Source organism: Meriones unguiculatus, chromosome 9 (assembly GCF_030254825.1).
Source record: "Meriones unguiculatus strain TT.TT164.6M chromosome 9, Bangor_MerUng_6.1, whole genome shotgun sequence".
Lineage (NCBI taxonomy): Eukaryota > Metazoa > Chordata > Mammalia > Rodentia > Muridae > Meriones > Meriones unguiculatus.
In genome coordinates, this window is record NC_083357.1 from 41,266,781 (window position 1) to 41,292,433 (window position 25,653).

The 25,653-nt window shown below is 39.4% G+C and overlaps 1 protein-coding gene across 11 annotated transcripts in view; it reads right to left on the reverse strand.

Moving 5' to 3' along the window:
* Positions 1 to 25,653, reverse strand: part of Sacs (sacsin molecular chaperone) — a 107,221-nt gene that overhangs the window by 27,792 nt on the left and 53,776 nt on the right. For 5 of the 11 annotated variants that reach the window (XM_060391068.1, XM_060391069.1, XM_060391070.1 and 2 more), the window contains 2 exons: positions 18,818 to 18,844; positions 1,870 to 14,700 (listed from right to left, as the gene is read on the reverse strand). The exons of 1 other annotated variant lie outside the window; for it this stretch is intronic. In XM_060391068.1, the coding sequence (XP_060247051.1) occupies positions 3,143 to 14,700; positions 18,818 to 18,844 (11,585 nt within the window). In that variant the 3' untranslated portion in view covers positions 1,870 to 3,142. Of the gene's footprint in view, positions 1 to 1,869; positions 14,701 to 18,817; positions 18,845 to 25,653 lie in introns of those variants that run through there. 5 more of the 11 variants (XM_060391071.1, XM_060391072.1, XM_060391074.1 and 2 more) reach the window with 3 other exon arrangements.

A 25,653-nucleotide genomic window follows, 5' to 3' on the forward strand; every position in this document is an offset into this window, starting at 1 on the left:
CAGGCAATGCCAGGCAATGAATCTCCTCACATACACACTACTGGTTCTGACTGACATAGGATAACTAAAACCTGCCATGACTGCCAATTTCTACCAGGAATACAGAGGTACCATGGGATTGTGTAACACAGTTAAAGAGGACAGCTCACCAACAGCATTGATGAAATAAACATCACCCATCCCCAAGTCAATTGTGAGCAGCTTCCCACTGCTGTAAACATTTTACTGGAGTAATTCTTGTGCTCAACATCCTTGCGGTCCACTCCACTGTACTGGCTGTAGTGAGCAAGCTTGCCTGTTTCCGCCAGGACACCCATCCTTGCTGGGTGCCCTCTCCCCTCCCCAGTGAAGGCATTAATCCTATCCCATCTTAACTGAGAGCTACTCGGGAGCACCTGCTTCAGGCATCTAGTTTCCATTATCATTTAAAAAATAAGCAAGTAGGTTTAAAAAAGCTTAAGATAATAAAATATACAAACTTACTCAGGGAAGAAATTCTTTATTCTCGATTTCAAACTCTAAAAATAACTGGAAAAAAAAACACAACTGCTGCTGCTGTTACTACTGTCAAGTTAATGATGAAACCTGATCTCAGTTCTGCAACACTATTTATAACAATTTTATAGTCAAGTTAATGTTAGACATCCACAATTTTCCTACAGAGGAACCTTGCCAAACCCCACAAAGATGTTTCATTAAAAACATACATAATCTCACAGGCCAAGAGAGATGACCCAGCAGTTGGGAGCCCTGGTTACTCTTCCAGATGGCCCCAGTTCAATTCCCAGTACCCACATGATGGCTCATCACCACCACTAACTCCAGTTTTATGGGATCTGATTCTTCTGGCTTCCATGGACACTCCACACATGTACACTGGTGCACAAACATACATGCAAGTAAAACACCCATACACATGAAAGTCAAATAACTTATAAACAAATCTAAAAATTAAAACAAACAAAAACTTAACATGATCTCAGATTAGTTCCCTGAAGGGAACAACTGAAACACATCTGGATCCAATGCTTCACGTAAGGGATTGTGGCCTGTACTGTCTGTGGCTTGTTTTCACCTAGATCAACTACTACCAAGACCAGACAGAGTTTTCTGCGTAATTTTTAGTGCTGCAAGTTCTAACTGCCAAATGTGAGCATCAAAAAAAGCACAGTTTTTAAGCAAAGTGGAGTCGGGTACAACCACAATTGAGTGATCAGCCTTCAGTCACCTAACTCCAGATGTCTGGTGCCCGAGGGACAAAATGTTTCCCATAAGTTAGAACACAGACGTGAACCAGCCTCAGAGAGTGCTGTTGTGAGACACAAGACCTGTCAGGAGATGCCAGAGATGGCAATTATTTCCAGACCCACCCCGACAGATGGATCAACTAATTCTGTTCCGTACAGAGCTGAAGCATGCTCTTAAGTAAGTCAGTGAGCACCTAAAAGGCTGCATACATTGTGTACTTTAAATCAGTTAACCACAATAAAACCTGCACCCTGACATAAAATATACAGGGCAATGCTCTCCCAAAGCTCTATGAACATACACACATGCACACCACAGTTCTTACCATGGAGAAACTAAGCTTGATTTCCAACAGACTGTATTTCTCAAGAAATAATGTGAGGGCTGAAGAGGAGGCTCAGCAGTTAAGAGTACTGACATCTCTACCAGAGAACCCAGGTTCAGTTTCCAGCATCCACATGGTGGCTAACAAGCATTTATAGCTCCAGTTCCAGAGCATCTGATGCCCTCTTCTGGCCTTTGGGGGCACTGCACACAAGTGCTACACAGACACAAGCAGGTACAATACCCAGACATATAAAATAAAAAGAGAATCTCAAAACAAAAATGTACCCATCAGAATGATTTTATATACATTTTTCTTTATTAAAATTATGGCACCCAATATTAACAACAGAAAATATCCATGATTCACATCCAGAAGCAATTAACATTCCTTTTTACAAATAAAAGTAAAAAAAAAAAGCTACCATGTTCTGTATGTAAGCCCTTAATTGCATAAAATATATTTAGCATCATTTACAGCCATTGCACTTGTATAAGCTATTATTTCTTTTCTTTGACTTTATGCAAAAGAATATGTTAAATATGTATGTTAGAACTCTTGAACATTATGAAAATTAAATGTCAGTTCTCAATCGCTCATGGGGTACAGTACAAACTGATAATTCCCTTTGTAAACTACTGTGCATCACTTCAATAATTTGAGCAATTTTAATGTACTTAAAGTAAAAATTTTAAAATTCCCAACTAAGTGCCATATTGAAAGACAGTTGGCTTTTTTCACTGCAGCACCTTTAAATAACAAAAGATTGCATATTGTTCAGCCACACTATACAAATTTTGACATTTGTGGAAAATATGTACACAAAGCATGATGCCAATGTTCTTTTGCTAAATGCCATGTTGGTAAGCAGTTTTAGAAACTGTGTCTGGTAGTAGGGACCAGAACTCTGAGACTTCCATAGGTTATCATCATGAATCAGGAAGCCCACAAACACAAGGCATAAAAAAAAAAAATCAAAATACAGATGTCAAGTGCACTCCAAGGACCATCTTGATACTCTTAGTCAAGTAATACTCAGGATTAAATACTGTACCATTGAAAATGTGCAACTAAACATGAGAAACTGCAACATAGTCATAATCAGATGCAGCTGATGAAAACAATGCATCTAAAAGTGTCCACTTAAAAAGTGAGAAGCGCCAAAGACCTAATTTCCCTCATATGTCCAAATCAGTATGTCCAGTGTTTCCTTATCTACTTCAAAAAACATGTTTAAAACATAAAATTTAGCTCTCTCCTAACCAAAGACATAGGTAGACTCCTAAAACTGCTAAGCTTTGGTTACATAAAGTGCAGTTCAATAATGTGCCACCAAACAGTTCAAATACACCTAGAAACTCTGCAGCTCACCACCATCTTCAAAATCAGCTTTCAATTCTGTTAAGGTTTCTGTTAGGAGTCATACAGCTTCAAAATCTTCCAGAACACTCTGATGTGTGCTTCACAGATCCTAGATCCTGGCAATGAAGCTGATGAAGAACAGCAATTCATATTTGTGCTATAACACATTCAAAATCTGGCTCTGCTTTTTTTCTTTAAATACTTTTCTTATACCTTTTGTTGTATAAAATTTTCAAGTTTTATGATGATACAGGCAGTACACTCCATCACCCTCATGGCAACCTCAGATGTGAATCTGTCATTGGGGATTTGTGGGAAAGGAAGCAAATCAGGGTACCTTGTTTTTAAGCTGTCTACGCCATAAGCTTCCAATGTGTGGACATCATTTGTCAGCCCTTCCAGCTGCTGACTGTACTCCTCTATCTTTTGTGCAAGCGCAGCTGGCTTTACATCTTTATCTGACTTCCCCCTGACAGCATAGTCAGCTGCAATCAAAGCTAACTTGGTGGAAAGGTAGCATTTGAAGCACACCCATTCGTTGGCATTTTTATGAAGGTCATTCCTGGCAGCTGAGAAATTTGCTCTGGCTTGTCTTAACCATCTCCGGGCCTCCACTGGATTGCCCACAGACTTGAAGGTGGGAGGAACAAAGAACCTTTGAGAGTATGTCTGCCCAGCAGAGGGAGGGCATTTCTCCTTACTTTGCTGTTGCCTTTCAGATTTGTGGCTTGTGGCTTCTTGATTCCATGAAGTATAGAATCTTTGAAATGAGTACTTGTCTGACTGAAACCGGGATGCAGAAGTTGAAAATGTTCTTCTTGAAGCTCTGTCTGCATTTTGATCCAGAAAAGCCTGTTTTTCTAATCTGTTTATTTCATTCTGCAGGTGTTTGAACACTTCATTAGCAATGTCATGATTCTCTGGATTTTTGTCAGGGTGCCACTTCAAATACAACCGTCTAATGATCTTTTTTCGTTCTGATTCTGGAAGCTTCCAAGCTTGCTCTACCACTGATGTCACTTCTTTTAAGATTTCTGGCAATGCATTCACCTTGAGCTTTTTGGGGGAGTGGTGTTTGGAGGAGGGAGACTTGTGGCTCTCTCTGCCAGAGAAAAGAGGAGGGATGCTTCTCAGACCAGGAGTCAAAAATTCTGTGGGGCTTGTTGGGGTTGTGGGAGCACTGTCTCTGCTTTGGGAGCTTTCATCAGGCCTTGAGAACTTGTATAGATCAAGAGAGCTGACTATCTTATATTCACTGTAGCCAATATCAATCTGATAGATCTTTCCCAGGAAACTAGCATTGTCAGAATCTTCTCTTTCAACTTCTTGCACAATAATTGCATATGTGTATGTTGGCTGGTATGAGCCATAGATATCACCACCTTCAGCATCTACAAGGTACCCAACATATTCTCCAGGATAAAAAACATTCATTGGATCCATAAGTAGCGTATAATGGATTTCAGCAGGTATTGGTGTGCCAGGCATGGGAAGTTCTAGTTTTGATGGCTCAGAGGAGTCATATTTTACCCCTAAACTGTCAAGTTTCTCGCTGATCCTGTAGATGTCATTGCACCCCAGCATAGCAATTAAATATGACGTGTCAGAAATCAAATTGTCAGTTGCTGATTTAAGTGTCATTGCTAGGGCTAGCAAGAAGTTAATGTCTTTACTGTCTGAGTGCTGGATGTAGAGCAAGATGACTGCATTGCCAAATCGCTTTAGAAAAGCAAAGGTTTCACTCCTGCTGTGGGGAATAGGATTAAAACCTTTAACCCTTAATGTTGTCTGAAGCTTTTCAAAACAGGAAACTTTCAGACCTTCTCTTAGAGCTTTGCAAAGTCTGATGGCTTTTTCTTCATTGGCCAGGAAAGCATTATCATTCTCATGCTTCATGATCCTAATGAGTCCTGTGATGAACTGCTCGGAAGACAAGAGAAGCTGCAGTCGTCCCTGAAGAGAGCACAACGCTCCAAACTGGCATACTTTGGGAGTCTCTTCGTCGAGCTGCTCTTCAAGTATGCTGCTCAGCAGGCGAGGTCGAAGCTTCTGAGGGAAGAGCATTATCAGCTTAGTGTGAAATCCATGGTCTTTCCCTAAGTAGCACTGGCTAAGATCAACTAGCATTTGCACGCCAATATTGCCCTGGATTCTACTTTTATAGTGTGGCGCATCATCAAACACCAAGATGCTTGACTTCACCAGCCTACCATCCTGGCTCGGAAGGTAGAGTGCGAGGTCCCGGGCATTCTCCAGATCACTCCTCACCTTGACTGAGTCATTTTGTAGGCTCTTGAATAGACCAGAAACCACCCTCTTAACTGTGCGCATTTCATTAGGATCTAATTGCTTTCCTTCAGAGTTTTTGAATATGCGGCTTAAAACTTCAACGTATTGCTTAGTTGAAATAATATCTTCAGTACCTAAATGTTTGAACAGCTGATGAAATGTGCCAAGCTCTAAAGGCAGCTTGTATAAATAAGGTTTAAAATCAGCCTCATATTCCAGGTTTATCACTACTTCCTCAGGCTTCAGAAGTTTCCAGCCATCTTCTACCATCACAAAGGCAACACCCCGAAGCTGAAAACGGAACTCCCGTTTTTCTGCACTGAGAAATTCATATATGCTCCTTAGGACCTTCGCTCTGGTTTTTACCATTTCTTCATCTAAAGTTGTTATGTTGCATATGTTTCTGCAATTGTTAATGACCTTATCAAGAGGGGGGTCCAGGTTAACGTTAAGCATATTTAAAACTTGTTCAAGCTGCTCCTGTGGGGCAAGGTCGCTGCCTTCTTGTTCTTTGATGCTCAAGGGCGTGGCTTTCTCTGGAAGAATAGGGCAGGATGTCCACAGCAGCTGCAGCACATCACACTGCTTGAACTTTGGATTCACTTGTGCTCCATTGAACTTTATAAGAGGAAGTGTTCCATTTACCTCCTGGTACTGAGGGTGAAACCGAATGTACTCAGCAGGGGCCCGTTCTGGACACAAGAATGGTATTAAGGACAGTTCTTTGAGAAAATTTCCAGATAACAAATCCATTCGTTCTTGAAATATGTGATGGAGAAGGATGTCAACTGTACTTTGCAGTGTTTCTTTAGACCAGTTTTCTGTATTTGCCCTCACGCTGATTTCCTTGGCAAACTGCAACAACTGCTGTTGGGAAAGTATGTACTTTAGTCCAACATTTCTCAAGAATTCCACCCACGATGACATAAATGCAACTTGATTTTTAGGTTTTATTACTTGTTCCAATTTTTTAAAGAACTCTTTAGGAATAAACAATTTTTCAGGAAGCATAACTTCAAAAACTCTCACAGTTCTATCGTAGAAATGTTTTGCTTGCTTTAGTCGATTGTTGGCATCATGGATAATCAACAAGCTTTCTAGTTTTTCAAAAAGTTGTTCCTTGATCTCTGACAGCTCCTCAATGCTTGACAGTCTAGTCTTCAGATAGATCAAGTGCTCTAATTTTGCATCGTAAGAGAGATTTTCAATTTTTGGCAGAAGATGCTTCAAATACACCTCCAGGTCATCTACTGGCACACAGCCAAGCACCTCGTACAGTTCTTTTAAATGTACCTTTTCTTCAAGAAATGCAGATGATGATGACTGTGTCCACTTTTCCACTTCAGCTGAAGGGATACTTTTGGTAAGCACATAGCATGTTCCAAATTTTGCAATGCTCATATAGCGGCCACTGATGGATTTGTAGCATGGAAGGGACTTTAAAATTTTTATATCATCTTGGGACATCAAGTGACTCAAATTACAGTTGAAATACATCAAAAGTGCTTCAAAGTCATTTTCCACTAGTTTTTCAGTTCTAAATGTTGAAGTTTGAACCATATAATGTACAGCCTTCAAGATGCTTGTGGGGCTCTCTATGTTTGCTGTGTGGGATGACAACAGAGGAACTAATGCACTATCTTTAGAACAGATTTTGTTCAAAGCCAGCTGAATACAGCCAGCTTTCATTAAAGCATGAAAAACCTTATCGCTCTGGGCATTTGGGAAAACAGCAATGTGCATGAGGCTCAGGGGGATCAGCACATCCCCCTCAGGAACCACAAGCTGACTGGCTGACACAGTGAACTTTGCTCCTGGAAGCAATGCCCAGTCTTTGAGAATGTCAACAATGACATCAAATGCTGGCTTTAGCTCTTCCTGATCTTCTGTCACACTTACTGATTCGCTGATAAAATGCCACGCATTCTTAAGCCAAGATTCACTGGCAAAATTGTCTTTCCACTTTGTACAGTTTTTGGTTTTATATTCACGAGGCAACACAGAAGAGAGTAAGTCAGCAAAGCTGGAGATGTCGAATACTTTTGCAACTTTGCAGTTCAACAGAACACTACTGTATTTCAAGTATAAAGTGTTCATAAACAAGTCTTTACGTGATGGAATTAATTCATGGTATGTTGTTAGAAACTTGGGTCGTTTACTATCAAAAATCTGCAAAACACTGTCCAGTGTAATGAGCAGGGGCAGTCCCTCAACTTCAAACTCACTTTCTTCAGCATCTTTAAAGCAGTAGTCAACTAAAAGTTTTAAACTATGGAAAAGTTTTAGGTTAGTTTGCTGAAGACGACAAGGGAGCTTCCCAATATGACAATTAGTATCAGGAGAAGAGAAAGTCATTAAGAAGGACCTAACATCAGCAGGTGTCACGTAGCTAACAGGAATATCTGCATCTATAAGGCAGTGGTAAAGATTAGCAGTTTCATCACAGTTATAAACCAAGTTGAACCCAATTTCTAAAAGCAAGTGCTTCAGCCTGTAGACATTCTCTGCGACTGTTTTGCGAGTTGTGATGTTATAATCTGCATTTTTAAGGTGCTGTAATTCATCCTGTAGCAAGTTATCAAAAAATGGTCTAGTTTTATTTAAAGTAGACATATTGATCCAAGTAATTATGACTGCAGAGTGCAAATCAGAACCGTCAATATTTGGAGCCCGAACAACAGGTAGAAGACGTTTCATGTCTTCGTAAATGCAGCTGTAAAGTGCTTTTACTAAGCAATATAAATCTGGCTGCAGATCCAGCCTGTTAACTGGAAAGAAGGAGAGAAACTTCTTTAATGTGTCCTTTACAACATGAATGGGAGTGTTCTGTAAAACTGATAATGTTGGGTCAGAACCAGGGAAATAACGTTTTTTTAACTGGATTAGTAATTCAACATATGCAGGTGCTATTAAGGCTGTCATTAAACTATTATTCCAGTCACTTCGAACACCAACCCCATTGTCATCACGCCACAAGTTTCTTCTGGCTGAATCTAGAGCAAAGTGGCCATTCACATGAAATGGGAGACCTGTCTCCAAAGAGAGAGGCAGAAAGCAGAAGGCTCTGTGGGGCTTCTTATAGTTGTGAGTAATGCATGCAGCTACTCCACCACGCGGGAAGAGAGTGATATCTTGGTTCTTGTGAGCCGATATAACACTCTTGGATACTTTGTCCATACTTGAAAATCCTGACCTGTTGCAGATCAGCCATGTGGTCAGATTTCCTTCAGAATCCCCAGTATCCATAGTGTAGGTTATCTGTTGAACTGGTATGTCCTTAAGCTGTCTCTTTTTAGTAACACTGTCAATTACAGATGCGTGGAATTGCTTCCTTTTCAACCGGTCTCCATCAGTGATTTTGCCTTTTACTGAATAGAGCACATTCAGACCTCCTGTGGCCTTATCTATTTCACAAATAGATATTTTCTCCATGTGATTGAGAAACATTAGAAGTTCTGCCCCATCAGACCGCAATTTGTCCAAAAGATTCTGGACCATTCTGTCTGATGATGGAACTGAGGAAATTTCTGAAACTTGTGCCATTTCTGCATTACGCAGAGGAAATCTAAACATTGTACAATTGTCCAGTTTAAAGTGGTTTCCCAAATAAAGATCTAGAACATCTGAGAACTGGGTTCTAAAGTCTGCATCCAAATCTCTAAACATGCGTCCAGGACTAACCGATGTGGCTCCTGGTGCATATCTGGCATGGGGATCAAAAATACACAAAATGTCATTGCCAGAAATAAAAGAAGGGCAGTCTGTAATGTGATACACAGAATTGAATCCAATTCCATATTGTCCCGTTTTGCAAGGATTTCCTTCTTTAGTGCCTTTCCCAAGATTCTGAATTCCTCTAACATCATCTTCCGTAAATGGTTGGTTGTTGTACACACACAGTGCTGGTCCTTGCAGTGGAGCCCATTTATCATCAAATATTCTGTCAACAGGATGCTGTCTAGGATCAAACACAAAGCAGATTTCTGTGGCCTTTGCATCATCAGCATTTTGAAGAAGCTCTTTCAGCATTTCCTTTTCTGAAGGATAGGCGTTGAGTATGCTCTTAATTCTGCTGGTCAGTTTTTCTTTCTGCCCAAACTCTGTACCTAGGGCTGTGAAACAGATGTTAGATGCATATCTTTCTAAGGCTTTATGTCTCTTTGGTATTGCACCTAGTTTTACAGCTACTTCCCGGGGTATGTCAGCATGGCAATACTTAACAGTGGAGTCCTTTACTTTTATCCAGGGGCAGTCATTGTAGCATAAGGACTTAGCAGGGAGCAGCAGCAGATTAGTGTCTGGTAGTAATATTCTGCCATAATTTTTCTCACAGAATTCTTGTCTCTTTTCTCTAATGAGACTCCAGATTCCTTCACTGACTATTCGTCGGCAAAGCTGAAAATTTTCTTCTGTGATTTGTTTTTTTCCTCTTTCTTGATCAATAGACTCCAAAACTTGGGCAAAATCTTCAACAGTAAATGATTGCCGCACACCCACACTTTCAAAAAGTTCACGGAAATTATTTTTATACTTGTTAGGTAACTGATAAAGGTATGGTGCAGCTTCAAAATTCAAATGAAAAGAAACTTTCTCTGACTCAACATATACATTCTCAACCAGAATGAAATGAAATGATTTTAGCTTTTCAATAATTGCTGCCTTGGCCATTTCATTTTGCATTATTGCTTCATGGAGGTACTTGTAGCAAGCATTAGTGATATTTTCCTGGTATAATGTAATGCCATCATCAACTGATTTTGCAACTTCCTTCAACTGGTTTACTACCAGATCAACTGTTGGCTTCTTTAGTAAGCCCAAAAACTCTTTAACAGCCAATGACACTGAACCACAGCCTCTAAAGGAATGGGAATTTTCATTGAGAATTGGTTGCAAAAGACAGACTATATCTTGATGTTCTGCCGTGTAAAGATCAGTTGCTGCAAACATGGTTTCAGGCTTAAAACTGTTCCCTTTCCATTTTAAAGAAAAACCTGCTGGCTTTGTTAGAAATGGAAGGAAAGGAATTGTTTGGTATTTTGCAGCAAAATCCTTTGCTCTAGGATCCCTTATTTTTAGCTTCTCATCAATAAGACTTAGTAGAATACTACTCCTGAGGCAGGCGGCAGCATGGTCGGTTTTATTAATTTCAGCTACAGATTCTGCACGCTCTAGCATGTCATCCCACAAAATATCATCTTTCGCCATGCCTAACTGAACTAGCTTAATCAAAATAATAGGATTGAGGTAATCCTGTGTGGAGCCATAAGGGAACCTCCCATCTTTAATATCAAATAACTTGGCAACTCGTCCTTCAGGGTGGATCAGTCTTGATGGCAAAACCAAAGGATGGCCCTCCAAGGAGCAAGGAACACATGGGGTAACACGGAGAATTCCTGAGAACTCATCGAGTTTTTCATTTAGAACAAAATTCATTAAAGGATCTCTGAGTTCTGCTTCAATTTCCTGAATGTTGGGAAAGAAGACTTCTGAAAAGAACTGTTTCTCTGAAAATGTATTTTCCAGCAGTATCTGTTTGCAGCCAGCCTCTTCAAACCCTGCTTTTACTGAAGGAGGAAGTTCAACAGCACAGAGGTTTTTGGAGCCTGTTTTCTTGAGGTACTTCAGAAATATCTTGAAGGCTGCTGAACCAACATCTTTCTTTTGAAGTATAGAGTCATCTAGAAATCTCACATTCTTCATGGAAACCCAAGTAGACCCATCAGAGAAGACTCTGGTCAATTCCTTCCCCTTTCCATGAGCTATATCTTCATAAAATCCTTGACAGATGACAGAGAAGTCATCATGAACTACATCAGGATCAGGCCACACAGCATAGTAGGTGTAATCAGTCAGCTCCCCACCAGTGGCTAGGTCCCGTAAGACACTGAGTGCTTGTAAGTAAGCTTTCACAATGACATGCCTCATGAACGTAGTATTCCAACGCCCTTTTGTATCTGTCTTCCAGATTTCCTTCCTATTTGAAGTAACAGCAAAACACCCATTAATGTGAATTGGCAATCCTGTTTTTATTCGCAGAGGTAAATAGCAAAACACCTCGCCTATGTGTGGTTTCACGGTCCACTTCTGCTCCTGGGTTTCATGCAAAAGAACCCCTACTGCCCCACAAGGAACCAGCCCTAGTCTTCTTCCACTTTCATTCAAGGAAAACTTGAGTGCCTCTCCTGTATCCATGCATGTGCATATAAGCCATGTGGTGCAATCTACTGTCTTTTGTGGCAACTCATCTGATGACTTTTTTGATTGGCCAGACTTAGCCATTTCAAAGAGAGTAGCTGGATCATCATCAGGACCTCTAAATAGTGGTGACTGTAAGTCAGCAATCCTCCTAAAGACATGGTGAAATTCTTCAACTGTGATCTGAAGAATGCACGATGACTTTGGCACATCAGTGGGAAGCTTCTTGTTGCTGCTGCTACAAGTCTTCATGAGTTTAGCAGCTTCTTTTAAAACACTTAAAACTGGTGCATTCAATGCTTTGGAGGGGCAGGTTTTTTTCTTAATTATTATTGTGTCTTGTGCTAAGCCAGGATTGGTTTCTTCAATCTTCAAGTACTTCAAATACATTGAGTTTACACTCTGAGTAAAAATGATAAGTCTGTGCCCACAAAGACTAAATTCATCCACTAGGGAGTAAATATCTGCAGTGTTATAACAGGTACTGCTGACTTCACTCACTTTTGCCTCCTGTTGGGTTCTAAAGGACAGCCGGAAAAGAGTTCCATTGTAGCTGTAAGGGGCTTCTACAGCCAAAGGTAACTGACAGCCAAATACATCTATAAATGGTTTGAACTGATTAGGAAATTTCCTAAGTCTTTTCTGCTGTTTACTCCAATTAATTTTGATTCCAGGATTAGATCTATCTTTAATGTGTTTACTGATATGATTTATGTTGGGGTCAAACATTATCATAAATTCTCGGCTCATAATGATGGGAATGTCAGTGATGTGGTAGACTGAATTAAAACCAAGACCAAATTTTCCAACTTTATCAACTTCTCCCCTTTTTAAAGATTCTCCTAATCTGGTTATGTTTATAAAGTCTGAATCTGAGAATTCAGAGTTGTTGAATGACCACAGAGCAGGTCCATGGCACGCTGCCATCCCTGGGTCCAAGAGATTTTCCCTTATGTCCATATTTCTCCTCATATCAATCATGAAGCTGCATTCGGTGGCATTTGCATCGTCAGCATTTTGAAGCAGCTCTTTAAAAATATCTGACACAGAAGGGTATTCTTCTAAAATATTTTTAATCCTTACAGTAAGAGGCTCTCTTTGCCCTGACTGCTCAAACCCCATGTTTTCAGGGTTGATCAGTCTTGTACTAAGGCATGGAACTTGTAGCCATTCTGCAGTTTTCATAGGTATTTCCTCATGTACCAAAATGATTGGTTCCACTGAATCTTCAAGTAAGTCATTTAGGTCATCAACTTTGATGTCACAATAACAGCACTCATGAATTGGCTTCATGACAAGTTTGGAAGGATTTTTGCTATGATAAATAGGAACTGGTGTATTAGGGCTTGCTGGAATCTGATTGCTATATAGCCATCTCATAATATTCAACATAAGATGAAGATTTTGTTTACTTTCTTGTTCACTCAACTCCTGGTCACTTTTGAGATAAACCTTCTGAATGACCATGGAAATATGATCTGAAGTCAACTCTTCTATTGACCCACAAGCCTTGAACAGCTGGTGGAATTTTGCCATGGTTTTAGGCACGTTATATAAATAAGGCTGAAGATCCAGATCATGGATTGGCTTAATCACAGCCTGGGCAAGAGGACAAAAGTTTTTGCCAGTCCAAACCCATGGAAATTTCAAGGCTTTAAAAGAATCCTTCCCTTCACTCAGATGATCATGCATGAACCCATAAATTTCAAGCAAAATATGTTGGAACTGATAGTAATCTTCATCACTAAAGGTTTTTGAAGTATACCAGTCAACAACAATTTTAAAGTGTTTTAAGACAGCACTGATGCCAGGCTTTGTGAAGATGCCCAGTGCTTTCTCCAAGTTCACATGGACACTTTCAACAAGAGGAAGTGAGGAGCCCACTAGAACTGCATGTGCTGCATCACACATATCTGGAGGTGCACAAAGGTTACAGAGATCCCCTTTCCAGACTAAGGAACCTGGATAATTTGGAGGCCTTTCCTTGCAGGCTGGAACCCATTTTATTTTCTTCAATGCCACCTTTCCATCAGAAGACTGCAGGAGTGTATGGTTTTTATTCAAGACCAGTAAGAGTGTTTTGGCTTTCTTTAGGAGAACATCCTGGTTCTGACAGGAACTGACCTGTAAAGCTTCGATTTTTTTTGCCACTTGCACAATATCTTTCTCCTTCAGGCTGGCTTCGTTTTTTAAACCAATCTGTCTCAAAGAATGAAGGATATCTGGTGAGGTAAAAATTGCAGGTGGGAAACAGCCTTCTTCTTCATTATAAAAGAGATCCCTTAGTACTTCTATATCAGGATCAAAGAGGTCACTGGCTGCTACCACACGCTCCTGTGACATATGGATGAATTTTAATGGCATCAACCAGTCTAGCACATTTGGATTCTCATTTTTCAGGGAAGACAGATTCTCAAGGATCCACAGCATAAGACGTGTCACCTCTTCCTGAGTATAAAATGCATTTTCAATATCTTTTAAGACAAACTTTAAACAGCTTGTAGTCTTTAATTTTTCAATTTTCAACATGTTTGCCAAACGAATGGTAGCTTCATCGCTGCTATCAATTACTGAAAGAGATAGCCGCAAATCTGTTGGAAGTTTGGCGGTATGATCCAAAACTTTACATCCTTTTAATTTTGTGTAAGAGGAAATCCCTTGATCAGATGAGTGATTAAGTCTTTTGAATATTGTCAATTCTTGAATTATTCTTTTCTCTTTTTCACTAGTATCAGTTAAGCTGGCCAAAAATTTCCTTAGAGCATCTTTGTGGGTTGGAAGTAGTGATGCTATCTGATTACACAACTTCTGCAGTGGTATCTTCTCCATTATTTGCAAAACAGCACTTGGTAGTGGCGAGTGAATATATTTTTTAACAAGTGGATGTTGAATAGAGGTATCTAATCTTTTCAGGACAATCCCCCCAAGTTTTTGTACAATATCTGCTAAGAATTCTGGAAGCTGAGCTTCAGTTTCATCATCTAAAATGACTACTGATGGAATCCTGAGTCTAATGAGTTCCACACACATCTGATCTTCATCCAGTACAGTTTTGGGGATGAGTGGCATCTCATCAAATAAAGTCAAATCCTCTGAAAAATGTATATAAAGATTCTTCCAAACCATCTTAAGCCATGAAATGGATGGGTGATGTTTGTCTTCACTAAATGGATACCACTGAACCACCAACTCTCTGCCAGGCCAGAATGTATTCATTACTTCTTTAATAAGACGTGCAAATCGTTCTGGATTTAGAAGCTGCAGCTGAGTACATGGTCTTCCTGTAGGTCACACATAGAAATATTATGCACAGTTCTACTCTTAGACTCAAAATCTAAGATGGCACTAGAAAGCTGTTTAAAGAAAACACAAATATTTTGTATAACTAGACCAAAATAATTTTAAAATGATAATCTATACCAAAATTAATACTTAAAATAACCTCTAAGACAAGTCATGTTCCCCATAAAGTGCTTAGTTTAAATGAACATAAAAAGCCATAAAATAAAAAAAAATAAAAAAAATTTTAAAAAAAGCCATAAAATCTGAATTCAAAAGTATCTAGTATTCTGTAGATGGAACTAACATGAGAAACAATGTTTAATGTTTAGTTATACACAAGTAAAAGTACCCAAAAAATGCACATAAAGCTTATATATTATATTCATTTAATGGGTAAACACTGATAAGCAGATCCAATACAAATACGTTTGGGGGTTGTTTTGTACATTCAGTACCTCACCTGCATGCCTGTTGTAGGGGGAAGAGAAGGATTCAAAGTCAGAGCAGAGGCTTGAGTCTCCATTTCAGAAGCAAACACTTTCTGAAATAGGGGTAGCAATGGCTCTCATGGAATCTCATTTGAATCTCTAACAGATATGCAGCTGGGTGTCAGTCAATGTCTTAGAGACTTGACTGAACTCACTCATCTGGAAAAGCAGTGGGGATAAGGCTCTACACACAGACTGTTCTATACAGAGCACAAGTACAGTTTTGCCAAGGTTGCTATTTATTAAAGTGTGCTCCGAAGAACCTGCAGATGTTGTACAAATGCTTCAGGGCAAACAAACTGAACATGTGGGTGTTGCTGTCCAAGCAGGTGTTTCTTCCCACCAAAACAACTGTATTTCTGAATGCTTGGAAACTAGGAGACTAATAGAATTCTCCCCCTTTGGGGGAACAGTTGCTTATCTTAATAGACTGTCTAGAAATTAACAAATTTTAAAGTGTATTTTGTATTTGTGATATTCAATATCAGTAGCACCAAAATAGAAAAGTAACTATGTCCTTGTAGGTAGATATTTGTCCATACAGGGAAATTAAAATATCTCAAAATGAGTTCTCTGGAAACTTAACATTTATCTTTTCTTTATGTGAAAATGATGTCTAGATTCCTATAAGCAATTCTGAGAAACACTACAACAGGGGGTACACCTCAGGCTCTTCGAAATTTTATATATAACTTAATTACCCGCCATGCTATTTTCAAACCACTGCCATAGAAATCTCAGCAGAGTTTCTATGTCATGTGACAGAATAACTCAAGTAATGTTTTAAAAATTAAATTGTTAGCAATACAATCAATGTAGTTTCTTTGGGTTATAGAGCAAATTAAATTATATTTTTTAATAATGTTTCTTAAATAAAATAGAACTAGATATAACTGAATATCTAAGTCATAAGTAAAGCAAAGATACAATGTTAAATATATAAAAATGTTAAAAATTTAATTTTTTAATTAAATCAGAAGCATCTTAAATATGTGCCATGTATGTTCCACATAAACTGCCACATCACATGCATTCTGTAGATAATACTATCCAATATCCTTGCATAAAATTTGGTAATTTATGAACATATACTTACCTTTAGAAAAATTACTTGGTATGAATATATAAATTCAAGACACACACACCTCACATATAGCATGCAACTAACACATCTGTCATGCTCTACTGGAAAAACAATAGGAAATAAAGGAGAGAGAAAATGTCGAAAGGCACAAATCCAAGGACATTAAGTTGATCCAAGCTTTATTCCTGAGTTCTAGCTCCTCTGTACTAAAGACAATTACCTTTAACCCTGAAATATAAATGTTCACACAGGCTTCTCCCTGCCTTCCATTACAAGGCCTCTAAAGCACTTCTACAAGGATAAGCAAAACAATTGTTAGGCCCTTAAATAAATGACTTGTGGAGTTTGTGGCTTTCTCAATTATCAGCAATGTCAAAACAGTTAACTATGCTTCTGAAAAAGTGTTCCTAGGACAGCAAACTAATATCAGGTATAGTCAACTTTAACTTAGGAAGAATTCCTATGCCTAGGTTTGGTTGGCCATCCATGATTCCATCCCTCAGATATTGGAAACAATGTCAATATAACCAGTCTGTATGCAGAGACTGTTCTGTTTTTGTTTCCATTTATTCACATCTATGCTCCTTGCTAACCTTGAAAAGAAATGCAGCACGATCAGAAAATATTTATCAGCTGGTGTAAAAATTCACTTAACAATGATGTTTTGAGTGAACCCCCTCCAGAGGTGCAGCCCAGTGGACAATGCTAATTTAAGGAGCTGAGTACATGGGAGTTCTTTTTGGATACTCAATGACAATAGCAGCTTTTTAAAAAAGATTTATTTATTTATTTTACGTGTTTGACTGCTCTATCTGCATGTACACCTACAGACCAGAAATGGGCATCAGACCCCAGTAATAGATGGTTGTGAGCTACCATGTGGTTGCTGGGAATTGAACTCAGGACCACTGAGCAATCTCTCCAGCCTGGCAATAGCAACTTTGATGGCTGGTGAGTTCTAATAATGCACCACTGCATAGAAGATTTGTCAAGTCTCTGTAAATACACGTGAACAGCAAAAGTCCAATTAAATGATGCATTGTATATCAGTCACATCGGTTTTTCTTTTTGTTTTAAAATTTTTAGTATTACATTTACATCCCAATGGTAGCATCCTCCCTCTTCCCCTCCTAGTCACATCTTAAAAACAAAAAAACAAAACAAAACAAAAAACCAACAACAACAAAAAAAAAGAATGAAGGAAAAAAAAAAGACCAATATGGGAAGGAAAGGAAAGGAAAAGGCAGCCTAGTACCTGTAGTCAGGACTGCCCTAGCATCCAAGCCTAAATGTGGTACAATAGACTCTGGGCCTTTCAGAAGCTTCTGATTCTAGCTGCAGTGGCCCAACTGCTTCCCAGAATGTCTGCACTGATGCTTCCACTGACATCTTTGCCTTGGCTGTTGTTCTTCTCGTGATACGGGGCACTGACTACAGGTCTCATGCAAGTTAGGCAAAACCCCTACCTCTGAGCTATACGCCAGTCTTTTTTTTTTTTTTTTTTATTCTTCATAGATTCTTACTAAGTTGCCCAGGTTGGCCTTGAGCTCACTTTGTAGTTCAGGTTGGTCTTGAACTTACAATCTTCCCGCCTTAGCCTCAGGAGTAGCTGATATTACAGACCTCCACTATCAGGCTCGGCTTGGACTTGAATAGATCTCAAACAGCATCAGAGACGTAGTAACTAAAAATGGTACAGGCCCCAGGGCAGGCATTAACAGGGTAGATACTATACCAAGACTGCTCCTTTTCTCACTACACTTTCCTAATACAGGCACTACTGATAATGCACTGAATACTTTTAATATAAAGTAGAACCCAAATTGAATGTTTATAGAAATTATCACTCTACTAATGACTTAGTTTCCAATTTCATATATGTATAACCTGCTTCAAAGAATATGTGTAAAAACAATTTGTATAAACCAAATCCTGCATCCTTTAAATTTCCAAGTAAAACATGAACTTTGGAAAATAATAATAAAGGTATTTATTAAAACAAAACAAAAAAAGTGGGCAATCAACAAAATGACATGCTCAGCTTTGTAAGATTAGCTGACTGTCCCTAATGAAAGCAGACAGCCACTTTATGTTCCTTATAGCTAGAACAGGGGTTTCCTACTCCCACCAGGGTCATCGCTGGGCTACAGTCCTAACAGCTCTTAGACTGTACTCCCCTCCTTCATTCCTCCTCTGCGCATTTGTGAGCCTGACAGAAGCAGTCATGCCACACCCTCCTATTTAAGCAGTGTAAAATACAAATTTCACATGTGTCTTGCTTGAGATTAAATAATTATGAAATTAAAGTTTCCAAGTCATTTAAATATGCTTTTTAAAACAGTATTTGCAATAACTATATTAGTAGTTTCCTCTCTCCTTTAAAAGTTATTTCCAGCAGGGGAAAGAAAAGTGGTTTATATAATTTCTAGCTACTTAGGTTAAAAACAAAACAACAACACAAGATTCAACACACCAACGAATGACAATAAAAATAATCAAATAACTCAGGTTCCAAATGAACACAACATTCAGTAGTGATCCTACCTGAGTATCCCCAGAGAAGCTGCTGTGCTAGAATACAATTAAATCCATGCTTAGAGAGGCTGGAATGTTCAGTATTTCATAAGCTCACTACACAACTTACTCTGCATTTTAAGGAAATGCTGTCTGAAGACTCTCCACACAGCATTATACAAAAGGACATAAACAAAGCTCCCAACAGTATATGCATTTAAGATGTAAAGATCTATTCTGATGCAAATTAACCCTAAACTATGTAAGAACTGAGACCTAGTTCAGGTAGCAAAGAAGGGGAGTGCATGTTTACGAGCACAAATGACACTGTATTCACAGCAACCTGAACATTAACCACGGGCTTTTTCACAGGCTCAAGATATAGTCAGAGGTCTAGAGAAGAACTGAGAAAAGGAGAAAAGAATTTTTGTAAGTACCTTAAAATCCACACAAAATAAATTTACACTTACTTCTCAGTTTATGATACAGAAAGGGTGAATTTATCAAACAATCCTACTGCTTGTTTATGATAGCCAACGATCACAAAGTTCTAGGAACTGCCCCATGGACACCTAACCCTGCTATGCCTCAGGCATGTCATTTATTCCATCAAGCAGGCCGCTGCATCCTTGTGGAATATGTTTGTGCACTGGGGTCCCTTGGACTCAATTTCAGAGCTAAGACAGAGCCGTATCAGAAAATTACCTCATCAGAGCATTTGTTAATCAGGCAATACTAAGTACCAGAGTGCTAGAAATAAACACCTAAACATGTTCTCAGACTTTGCCTGTATCAAATGAGGAAGGCAGATCAGAGAAATGATTACAAGTGTCTACACAAGTGCAGGTGTGTGGTGCTGTGTTGAGTCCAGTGTTATAAAAGCATGCGTAGGTTGCATGAAACAAGAGACAAAGGGGGTTATGCACAGGGGGAGAAAAATCAGATACCTGCATCTACTGGAGAAAAATAAACATTCTTTATGTATGAGAATGAACACAGGGAAAGAAAAACAAAACAAAACCAAGGAAGGAGATGGGTAACCGCAAGCACTCATTTAGCATTCCTGTGTACCAGATGCCCAGAATAAAATAAAACCAGGTCATAAAAATGTCTCATGGACAATGCCAAGGATTCTGGCTTTTTTATGTAAGAAAAACAAGAAGCCTTTCAAAGATTTTTGCTAAAGGGTGGGAAAAATGTTTTAGAAGGGTAAGTTCTCATAATGCTGGTTAACTACAGAAGAAAGAATAGCTGTGAGAGATGCAAGGCTAGGCCTGCATTTCAGGGAGATGGCAGGACCTGGATAAGGGTGAAAGTAGGCTTTGTACAGACTTTTCCTGTACATTGTCCTTTTCTCCAACAAGTAATTATGGGTGTGGCAGTCTCAAACATCTCCACAGCACAAACAGTAAATCTGTATGCCAGAGACTGGTAATTTAAAATGAAACATTTTCTGAAGATACATACATATGAGGCTGTCATTGCTTCAATAGTGTACATCCTGATAAAGCTGTGTCAAAGTCATCACTGAAAACATGCTGTCCCCTGAGACATGCTGGAGTCTTTTCCCTATGTGTTCCAGCCAGAATACACAACACCCTCCCTGATAATCGTGCCACCCAACTCAGCAGGCCCAGCCCATTTTCAGCATCTGACCAAATAAATGCCCATTGCATGAATGACATATTGGTTCATACCTGTATCCTCCTGCAGCCATGGTTTTTTTTCATCTATTTACTAATTTCACTTGGCACAATACTTGGTATATACAGGAAACTAAATCATCTAAGGACAACTTTTGAGTCACTAATTATAACAGAGAATGAAATCTTAAGCCTGAAAATTAAGAAACATGTAAATAGGATCCTGATGCCACTCCATTAGGAATCTGTCTCACTTAACTGCTGATTTTTTTTCTAGTTGCTTCATCTAAAACCCATTTATTTACTGGCACAATTTTCTAACTATTCACCTCTCACCTAACTTTGGATATTCACCCATTTATTCGTGTAATTTAAACCACAAATAATGTAATTTACAAATAAAAATGAGAAAGACTAAAAACAGAATTGTGACTCCAACTCTGCATTGAGCAGTTCCTTGCCCCTTTCAGGTAGAGATGATGACAGAGGCTCATCACAATCTAAGGGTTATGGAGAGCAAACAACTGAAGATACTCATCATAGATGATGTCTCCTACCTGGGGAAGGAAGAAGAAACTAAGACAAGGCCTTAGACTTGACGCCTACTACCAAATCCACCATGAAAGCATCCAGGGCCAGACAGCACTCTAAGCCATATGCTATTATCCACAGACCTCTCAGGGCCTGTAGAATCACATGTACTGTGTGGCTCAAGAGCTGACTCCAGCACCGTCTCCAATATTTGTTCAATAATGAGAGCACCAAGACTCTATGCACTAGGAAGCATTCTAGAAAGGATAGGCCAGAAGTTCACTTTGGCGTGCAGGACCAGGCCTGCTAAAGTGAGAGCCAGCACAGGCAAAACACAGAAGTCTCAGCAGGCCTTCCCAACACTGGGCAGAGCTCTGTAGAACATTAAGACACGCCTCACTGCCAGCCTTACAGCAAGACTTCTTCCCCAGCTATTTTTTTTTTACTTATATGTTAATATCTAGTTCTCTGTGGTTACTAGATGCTGGAAGACTGGAATGTGTGGGTCAGATAGAGACTGGTCAATTGGTATTGTTACAGATCAGATTAAGAAGTTCTGGCTACCAAAATAGCATTTTGCAATCACAGACATTCAGAACTGCAGGTGATCACTATCACTGAAAGTTCAGTCAGAGAAAACCATCTAACTGTGCAGTAGGGTAACTCTACATAATAATAACACCCTGTATGTCTCAAAAGCTAGAAGATTCTCCAACAAGAAATGAAAAATACTTAAGAAGACAGATTCAGGGTTAACCTGACTTGAATATCATATAGTGTGTATATAACACACATTACCCCATAAATATGCAAAATTTTATGTATCACTTAAAAGATGAATTAAAAGTAAGTTAGGAGCTGGAGATGTAGCTCAGTGGTAAAGCCATTTACCCAGCATGCATGAAGCCTTCAGTTCAATCCCCAGGACCAGAAAGAGAAGTTAATGGACAAAGTGAAGGATGAAAATAAGTCTTCTAAGCAAAACAAAAGCTAAGTAGATAAGTACAGACAGGAGAAAATATTCACTTAGGTTTAAAAAAATGACTCAGCATGGACCTTAAAATAGGCATTATGTTACACAGTGGAGATAAATCTGACCACTCTCGCTGCTCTCCTGAAATTAGGAAGCATTCAGGCTCATGAGCATGTGCACTTTCAAGACTAGAAAAGAAGGGACCCTAAATGGAGTGAGGCCATTGAAATAGCATTTTGCAATCACAGACATTCAGAACCGCAGGTGATCACTATCACTGAAAGTCCAGTTGTAGAAAACCATCTAACTCATATCAGCAAGCCAAGGTCCCCCAGGATGTAATCAGAATCCATGGACAACCCAAAGCAGCTGAGTGTCCTGCTCACATAAAGAGCGAGTGCCACAGCAAGGGGTTAATTCCAAAAGTGAAGTGAATGTCACAAGAAAGTATGAGATCTACAATACAACAGTAGCAGATCTATAAGACAAAAGGACAAATACAGAAAATTTCTAGGGCTCAATAGACAGAACTTACAGCTGCAGAACAAAGATGACAACCAATGGTTCACTGTGGAGTAAATTCCAAGGACAGCAGCAGCATTTTTAATGGGGTCACACAAAAGGGGAACCAAAAAGAGAAGAGAGGGTTATGGCTGACATTTTGAAAACACTGATTGAAATACTTATGGAATTCCAAGTTAAAGTGACCACAACAGCTTTCCCACGCAGGCAGTGATGTGCCAGGCGCTGACGGGACCAACATTTCTGTCTATACTATCTGGTCCTCAGAGAAATGCCTACTATGTGTCATTACAGTAACACTGTTCAGTAGCCTGCCTTGCTCTGACTATGCAAATTAGGATCACACTCAATAGCTACACAGTGAATGCTGCTAAATTCTTCACAACCTTCACAACCATAAAGTACTCCTTCCTTTCAAGTAAGTAGATTCTATGCCCTTACAGAAGATGTCCGTGAAAAAATAGAAGCTCAGAGAATGTGAGCTTTTGCTCAAAGTCACAGTGAAGAAAAGAAAAGAGGTTTGGGGATAGACTTGTATAACTATCGCTCTCCACTAATTCTTGACTATGGGGTATTACATAGGTTATTAATACATGAATAAGTAACAAAGACAAAAAGAAAAAACAAAGTAAAGAAAAAAATGAATTGTTAGATAAAGGAGCCTCCAAGATAACCCATACTTAGGGAGTAAATTGCAATACACAGAGTCACAAATAACTCTGAGACATGGGCAGAAAAGTACGATTACACCAAGAAAATAATGCTGCCACAGGTGTGAAAGGCTCCAAGAGGAAGTGAACAGTGGTATCACATCTTCTGGACATCAGGCAAGAGAAAAACAGATTACTAACACAGAAATTATTCACAGGATCCAGGCCAGATAACAGGAGAGAATGACAGTGGAGCCTGTTGGCAGTGACAGTCAATGTTGGAAGTAGTAGGACTCTAAGCTGGAAAACAACAGAAAGCAATGCAGAAAATAAAGCCCAAGCTTTGTTTTTTTTCTCTGAAATGCAAGGTGCAAAAATTTGTTTAATTGCCAGTGAAAAGAGACCAGTAGAAGTAAACACTGGTATCCCAGAAGCAGAAAGACACACATGGTATATACTCACTTATAAGTGGATATCAGACATATAATATAGGATAAACATACTAAAATCTGTCCACCTGAAGAAGCTAAGCAAGAAGGAGGACCCTGAGTAAGATAATCAATCTTCATTCAGAAAGGCAAATGGGATGGACATCAGAAGAGGGAGAAAAGAGGGAACAGGACAGAAGCCTACCACAGAGGGCCTCTGAAAGACTCTACCTAATAGGGTATCAAAGCAGATGCTGAGGCTCATAACCAAACTTTGGGCATAGTGCAGGGAATCTTATGAAAGAAGTGGGAGATAGAAAGACCTGGAGGGAACAGGAGATCCACAAGGAAAGCAACAGAACCAAGTAACCTGGGTCCAGGGGTCTTTTCTGAGACTGATACTCCAACCAAGGACCGTATATGGAGATAACCTAGAACTCCTACACAGATGTAGCCCATGGCAGCTCAATCTCCAAGTGGTTTCCCTAGTAAGGGGAACAAGACCATCTCTGACATGAACTCAGTGGCTGGCTCTTTGATCACCTCTCCCTGATGGGAGAGCAGCCTTGCTAGGCCACAGAGAAGGACATTGCAGTCAGTCCTGATGAGACCTGATAGGCTAGGGTCAAATGAAAGGGGAGGACCTCCTCTGTTAGTGGACTGGAGGATGGTCATGGGAAGAGAAAAGGAAGAGAGGGTGGGATTGGGAAGGAATGAGGGAGGGGGCTATGGCCATGATACAAAGTGAATAAACTGTAATTAATATAAAAAATTAAAATTAAAAAAAGAAGTAAACACTAAAAATATGAACAGCAATTTAAGATTAAGCAAAGGCGTCACCATCCTTGAAAGCAAAGAATGTTCAGGCATTGTTATATATGTGTGATGTTTCCAACACGTGAAGCAACCTGTAGCCTGCTCTGTATCACAAAATGTCTGTCCAGTTCTGAACCAAAGCAATATTCTGCTGGCTTTCTACCCTTTGCACTTTGAATAATTTCGACTGATATGCAAATCCTGATCCATCTTAGATACTACCTGCCTCCAACAAAAAATACTCTTTTTAAGGAGTGATATTGAAACAGTACAGCAATGAGAAAGCATGGTCTGCAGTTACATGCAGTGAATGATGGGGGTGAACCTCACCAGTTAATAGTAAGAGAAGCCATGGTAAAACATATGGTTGCATATTTTATGGGTACAATAACTAGCAAAGTTGATCTGTGCTGTCAAATGCCAGAACCACAGTCCTCTGAGCATATGGCTCTAGGGCTGGTACTTCTCGTTTCCTGGTCTAGGTTACATACATGTGTTCAGTGCACAACTGCAACACCAACTTTTAATGTTGCACTTACTTTTTACTGGTGTATGTGTATATGTGTATGTGTGTGTATGTGTATGTTTGTGTATATATGTGTGTGTTGCTCCTCACAGTGTTTGTTTTCTTTTTGTTTTGTTTTTTGAGTTAGACTGGCTCTGGTTGTGGCAAGCCCTGGGAGCCTACCTGCCCCATCTCCCCAGGGATAGAATTACAAACATACATCTCCATGCCAGCTTTGTTTGTTTGAATGAGTTCTGGGGAGTTCTTCCTGATTGCAAGGCAAACACTTTGCTGACAGGTATCACCCTAGCCCGAGGTTTTTAAATAAGAATATAATACAACTTGACATAAAAAAGAAAAGAGGGAGGGAGGGAGTAGGTAGAAGCGAGAGAGGGAATCCAGGTTTAAATACCTCAAAAGACCTTCTTGAAAAGAAAAATTCACAATAAATGGGCCATCTGGATACAGAAAACCAGTATTGCTGTGACTCTCACAGGCACAAAATCTTATGCAGGAAATATTTACAGGCTCATATTTTGGTCTCATTTTTAATTCCAACCTCATTTCTCTGACAAATTCCAAATCTTTTCATGCATATTTTAATGAATAAAGATGTATGATTGCCAACTTTTCCATGAGAAGAAAAGATCATATGTTGTCTGAGAACTATCACAAAGACTAAGCTCCTCGGTGAAACAAATTCTGTAATCTAGGGGCAAATATCTAACTTGGGAAAAGTCCAGACAATAAGTCTGTAAGTGATGGGGTGCTTGCAGAAGTTGAAAGACAGAATTAAAG